Source organism: Anarhichas minor, unplaced genomic scaffold (assembly GCF_050575085.1).
Source record: "Anarhichas minor isolate MPS153535 unplaced genomic scaffold, ASM5057508v1 ptg000026l, whole genome shotgun sequence".
NCBI classification, from domain to species: Eukaryota; Metazoa; Chordata; class Actinopteri; order Perciformes; family Anarhichadidae; genus Anarhichas; species Anarhichas minor.
The window spans coordinates 1,034,895-1,040,894 of record NW_027466472.1 but is presented as its reverse complement, the minus strand read 5'-3'; the positions used below and the strand labels follow the sequence as shown (position 1 = coordinate 1,040,894).

The window sequence follows — 6,000 nt, the reverse complement described above, 5'->3', positions numbered from 1 at the left end:
AAAACCTTCTCAGTTTAGGGCAAATTCATCAAACTCAGCCTCGCTAATCTTTTTCTCATTTTTCCCCTCTTAGTTTGCCAACAATCTGTGAAGGAGGCACACTTTCCCTTCGAAATGAACATCTCCCACTGCAAACTTCACAACCTTTAATGTATGCATGCCTTGTGCTGGTGATTTCTCAGGAAACGTGCAAAATGCTGTTTGGCTCAACGTTGTCTCGAGCTCCATTTCTAAAACTATCCTTCCCCCCCCCCTCTCCCTCCTGGGCCCTTATCAAAGACTCAGGACAATCAGTGGTTTATCGCTGCTGGAAGTGAGAGCAGGAAGCAGATGTTGTTCTGATTGAACACACACACACACATCCACACAAACACAGCAAGTGAGCGGTGCTCGCCGCCGCTCCAGGGCCAGCAGTCTTGGAGTCCAGAGTCATGATATCAGACGAGCATGTGCTGCAGACGATACACACTACCCATTTTCTTATTCTGTGTGTTTAGGTTACAGTGAGCGACAGTGAGAATTAGAAAGGCAAAAAGGAGGCCAAGAAGCTGCTTGATGCGCTACCTCGGCCTCTTCCTTCTGTTACGTAACCGCTCCATTATGTGCAATCATAAAACGCAGTAATCAATGCACGATAGTTAGGTAATCAGCTGTGTGTGTGTGTGTGTGTGCATGAATGAGAGGCAGGGAGATCGTCATATGGTTTCTACTTTATTAAGAATGCACTTTGGCACCCCTTTATTTTCTTCACTTTAGGCTATTATTTTACAAACTAGATATAAAAGGACATAAATAAATGACATAAGTTACATGTACCTAGAGCTCCTTGACAACAAAAAAACAAACAAAGCCAAAAAAACATGATCATGTCAAAAAAAAAAAAGTACAAAAAAAGATTGAGAGAATGTTAGATCTACATGTCTAGATCATATGGCATCGGAAGGCATACAATGACAAACATTAACTCTTGCGTTTTGTTATTTTTTTTTTCTTCATTTTTCGTTTTTTCAAATCGTCCAACATTTAAGTAAAGGAAAAAAGTATTTTACAGTACATTCTGGTTTCCTTCTCCTTCCCAACAAGTCTTGCATATTTCCAAACAGGTCCTTTTTCTTCACGATAGATAAAAACCCAAAAAGAACGACGCGTTGCCTAAACAATAAAAAGGGAAAAGAGCTGTAGAGCTGTATTAAGGACGGAGGTGTTGTTGTATTATATCAAGCGTCACTTACGAGTTCAGAAACATTCGCATAAGTATAGTTTGAAGTGATAAAGGAACAAAAAAAGGAATATAGTCCATTGGGTTGAACCTGTAGCTGTATGATGTGCTCTGGAAAAACAAATAAAAAGTAACCCAACAGATTTCCCTTCTTAGACACCTTGTCCTCACTTCTCGGATCCTTTGTTGTGTACAGGTGCTTCATTTTAAACTGCCCCCATTTCCTCACAGAGAGAGAATAGAGCCGGTTCCGACATTTCTTCCCCGACTTGTCGTGAGCTTCGGAGGGTCCAAAACTCTCGTCTTGAGTTCGGAGTGTTTCTATGGACGGGAGGCTCTTCGTCACACTCGACACTCTTTGTCTCCGGTGTGTCCGCTCGCGAATGAGCTCCATTCCAACAAAGCTGTGTAATAAATGCTGTTGCTGAGTAAGTAGTTCGCACGACGGGAGCAACACACAACCCTTTTTTTTTTTTTGAACGACAAAAAAGCAAAAAAAAAAAAAACAGTCCAGGGTTTGTTCTTTTCTTTCTTTTTCATGTCAAAAACAATACGTCTGTTATCTTCTCTTCCTCGACAGTGGCATGAAAACCGACACAATTACTGATAGTACTTCAAAGACGTTGTCACTCATACCGCTACCCACACACACACACACACACACACACACACAAACACACACACCCGTGTCATCACATTCGCACGCTCAAATCAAACGTTTGTTACTTTACATGCAAACAAATAAAAATAAAAATAAAAAAACAATAAAATAAAATGTAACTTTCAAAATAAAAGTACATTATCCGCTGGAGCAGGGCTTCTCGATTATATTACATTCTTCTTATTGTCTCTTTTTTTTTTTTCAAGCTCTCAAAATCATTCATAGTAATTCCAGCAGATTGCTTGGACGGCCACGAGAGCGTAGGTTTGTCAAGTTGGCGTGTTTGTGGCGGTGCGACGTCCCGGACGCTTGAGGATGGGATTTTTGTTTGTTTTCACCTTCGGCGTCGGTAGGAGACGCAAAGGAGTCGGAGGGGGGAGAGCGGGAGGAGGAAGACAAAGAGGAAGAATTCTGGTCGCGGCGAAGCCAGAGCGGGATCCCGTTTGTGATGGAGAGCGGCAGCTGGGGAGAGAAAAAAAAGCGGGAGGAAGAGAGAGAGAGAGAGAGAGAGAGAGAGAGAGAGAGAGAGAGAGAGAGAGAGAGGCTGCATCAGTCATGGCGGTTTTGAATATAAACAATTTCTGCTTGGCATCCAGTCCTGACCAACAATACGGCTCTCCGGCTCCAGACCCGATGGAACATTCGACTCATCTGCTAAACAAAGTCCGATGCCAGAAGCCGGAGCATCCAGAGAGAGTGCGTGCGGCCGCCCCGCGGGGGGAAAATATGGATTTTGTGGCAACGATGTATTAACTTGTGCGCGCCACATGCTGCTGTGTGTACATAATATCTGAAACATGCCCTTGACTTATTGGCACGCATCGAACACGCACCAACGGACGTTTAACTCGCTCGTGTACGAGATGAACACTGGTATGGATTCAACAGCCAGTGAGACCGCACCGTGCTCTCTTGTGCTGCCAACTGAAATAAAGCCTTCAACATTCCTCCTGCAGGAATATGATTAATCACAGCTCATTGACTTTTAGTATCTAACTATTGTTTCATGTTTAAAAAAGCCTTATGCAGCTTGTTGTTGCATCTGTGTATAGAAAGTAAATGCTGTTATTCTGAAACACTGCTTTACTTTTGAATATAAAATATTAGAAGCTCTCCGTATAATGAAACACAATTCACCAGTCGAGCTAAAACTGTTAGTAAATTAATTATTATTATTTATTTATAATTGATTAATCGTGTCAATCATTTTTCAAGCACAAATGCAAAACGTTTGCAGATTTTAGCTTCTGAAATGTGATGACTTTATGCTTTCTTTCATCATATATGAGAGATACTTGATTGTGTCTGGTTTCGGGATTGTTCATCAGATAAAATGAGCTATTTAGTAACACCGCCATCGCTCTGTGAAATTATAAAAAAGGGATTCTTCACATTTTAGAGACAGAACATAATTAATAAAGCAGATTAATTAGGTTAATTGTAAGTTGCAGTGCTTTTTAACACCATCACAAACTACAGCTACCAAAATGAACTCAAAATGTAGTTCGAACATCTATAAACAATAGAAACTGAACATTATTGAGATTGATTTATTGCAGGGCTGTTGCATTCTTTTAGCTAGATTTACAGAACCTAATTAAGTGGCGACTAGCTGTATTAAATAAAACAAATAAATCAATGCCGTCACATAAATCAAAGCAATTATGTAAGTGGGTGAGATCAGTCTTGAGCTTGCTTACTGAGCCAACGGCGTGCTTTCCTAACCTGTGAGCTAGTAATCATCATCTTTTCCTCAGAAAAATCCCAAGATGGAAACCTGGCCACGTCAAGAGAGAACAACACCCGATAGGTTCCAATGAGTCAAAATGAGAGCGTGACTCCTGAAACCTTCCTGCTACCATGAGAACATCGACCGTGTGTTTGCGCGACAGAAAGAAAGAAAGCACCTTCTCCTGTTCCCTGGAAAGTGTGTTCCCTGAGCTCTGGCGGGCTCTGCTCGGCTGATTGGGAGTCGGCGGCTGATTAATTCTTCTCATTAACATGCCAACAGCATCAGGCCCGCAGACTGATCACAGACCAGTGGCTATTGATCTGCTCTGGCGGCCTGAGGTGGCGCGGCCCACTTGTTAATTAACACAGTTTCTGGAGCTGAGGGGCCGGTGATGAGAGGGAGGGGGGTCTAATGAATCTTTTAGGCACTCTGTGGCTGCTACTTGCAATAATAATGGGAGGTTTAAGCAGTGTGTTTGTGTTGTGTTAATAGTGGAGAGTCTAAGTAAGAAACAAATCAAACAGCATTGATCCTCACCTGGATGCCGGTTTGAGTATTCCTCTGTGTGTTTTCTTTTCTCAGAGATGATGACGCTGATGATTCTGATTCATTCTGCATCCGTACTGACAATCAGTCCGTCCAAATAGAAATCCCGCCAATACATTCCTTCATTCTCGCGTCCAATTAGGAAAGCCAACTCAACTGGTCCAAACAGCTGTCCATCGAAAGTGGTGAGGAAGAGTCGGTGGGTCCTGCAGGGGGGGGGGGGCCCGGGGATTTGATTCAGATGGGGAGATGAATGGAAGAATCCAAATAGTGTGTTTATCTGAGGTTTAGGGGGGCTTTTTTTTTGAGAAGACAGGGGAGTGGGAAGGCTCCTCTGGAAGATCAAAGACATTCTTAGCAACGTCCTGAGGGCAACAAAATACAGCGTCCTGGGAGAAAAACAAGGCCAGAACAGAGCAAAAAAACACAAAAAAGCTGCTCAGACTAAGCCCCTCCCCTGCACTGCCGTCTCCCCCCCCCCCCCTCGGAATCCAACCCTCAACCTCTCAGAGATTCACTGTTTACGTGCGGCAGCCCGGGATCCTCCATTTTGTCCGTGAGATATCAAACAGATCCAGCTGAGAGAGAAAGAGAGAACAATGGCGGCCTGCGAGTCCCACAGAAACATATTCATGTACAATAAACACAGTCACAGGAAATCAAAAAAATCTGCTCCGCGGATTATTCCAGAAAGAAAGTTCCAGAAACAACACTCTGGCCGGGAGGAGGACGAAAGGTACGATTCACCCCCCCACCCCCCTCGCTTCTCCTTCCAGACCATTAAAGGCACTCCAGATTTGGCCTCTCGGAAGCACTTTTCCAGCCGTCCATTCCATCTATTCAAAAATGCTGCAGACAGAAACGTCCCATTCTCCAAAACAACAAAACAAAAGAAAAGCGGGGAAGGTAATGGTCTGATTTGTAAAAAAAAAAAAAAAAGTGCCATTTTCACCACTTTTTTTTCTTCTTCATCAACATCTTTTTAGCTCCAATTTAAAGTGCATGGATGAGGTAAACTACTTCTTCAGAGTTTATTTGTCTCTTTTTTTTAATATTTAATCTTTTTTGTTTGTTTATTTTTATTTTTTTCATAAGAAACGAAGTCGCTTTGCTTCCTTTTCCTCTTTTTCTTGGTTGAAATCTCTCAGACGGGAACCATTCTGCCTTGCATCTGTTGCATTTGGGACAGCATTCCCTGGACGCTGGTCAGGATCTTGTTCTGGTGCGCCGCCAAGGTGATGCCTATACGAGCCATGTCCCTGCAAAAGGATGGGGGGGGGGGGGGGGGGGGGGGGAGGGAAAGAGGGCCTTTTTAGGACGGGGGACAACAATAACAAACACTGATCCACATGATGAATTTCACAGCCTTCCAGTGGAAACTGGCCCGACAGTATAACTGCTGTATAAGGAATTCCACTTGCCAACACAGCAACCCTGATCCTCTAATCTTAATAGCCAAAATTATTACGAACCAGTGACGGAGACTGAGAAACATTTAACACATTTGCAAAAGATGTCACATGTTGATTCTGCTCCAATCGTAGAGGAGTTTAATAGTTTGATACTTTGGGGGAAACACGTATTTGCTTACTCTCATATCCGTTCACTGAATGTGAAGCTACAGCCAGCAGGCTAATAGCCTAGCTTGGCTAAAGAACAGCTAGCTTCATGTCGGAACTACACAGTCGCACAGTGTAGCACTTAACCCTTTGTGAAACCACAACTTGTCATTTTTTACTTTTATCTATTAATTAAATAAATGAGAAAGAACATTTTCATTTCTAAAATGTAGAAATGTTGCAGGGCAGATTATGTACCAGACTGTTTTTATGCTAAACTACG

General features: G+C 42.8%; 1 protein-coding gene across 1 annotated transcript in view; it reads right to left on the bottom strand.

Annotated features, from left to right (window-relative positions):
• Positions 1-698: 698 nt before the first annotated feature.
• The window catches only part of LOC142959481 (ephrin type-A receptor 4), a 53,962-nt gene continuing 48,660 nt past the window's right edge, over positions 699-6,000 (bottom strand). The window contains exons 17-18 of the mRNA XM_076100763.1: positions 4,150-5,417; positions 699-2,342 (exon numbers count right to left, since the gene is read on the bottom strand). Coding sequence (XP_075956878.1) covers positions 5,303-5,417 — 115 coding nt within the window. The 3' untranslated portion in view covers positions 699-2,342; positions 4,150-5,302. The remainder of the gene's footprint in view (positions 2,343-4,149; positions 5,418-6,000) is intronic.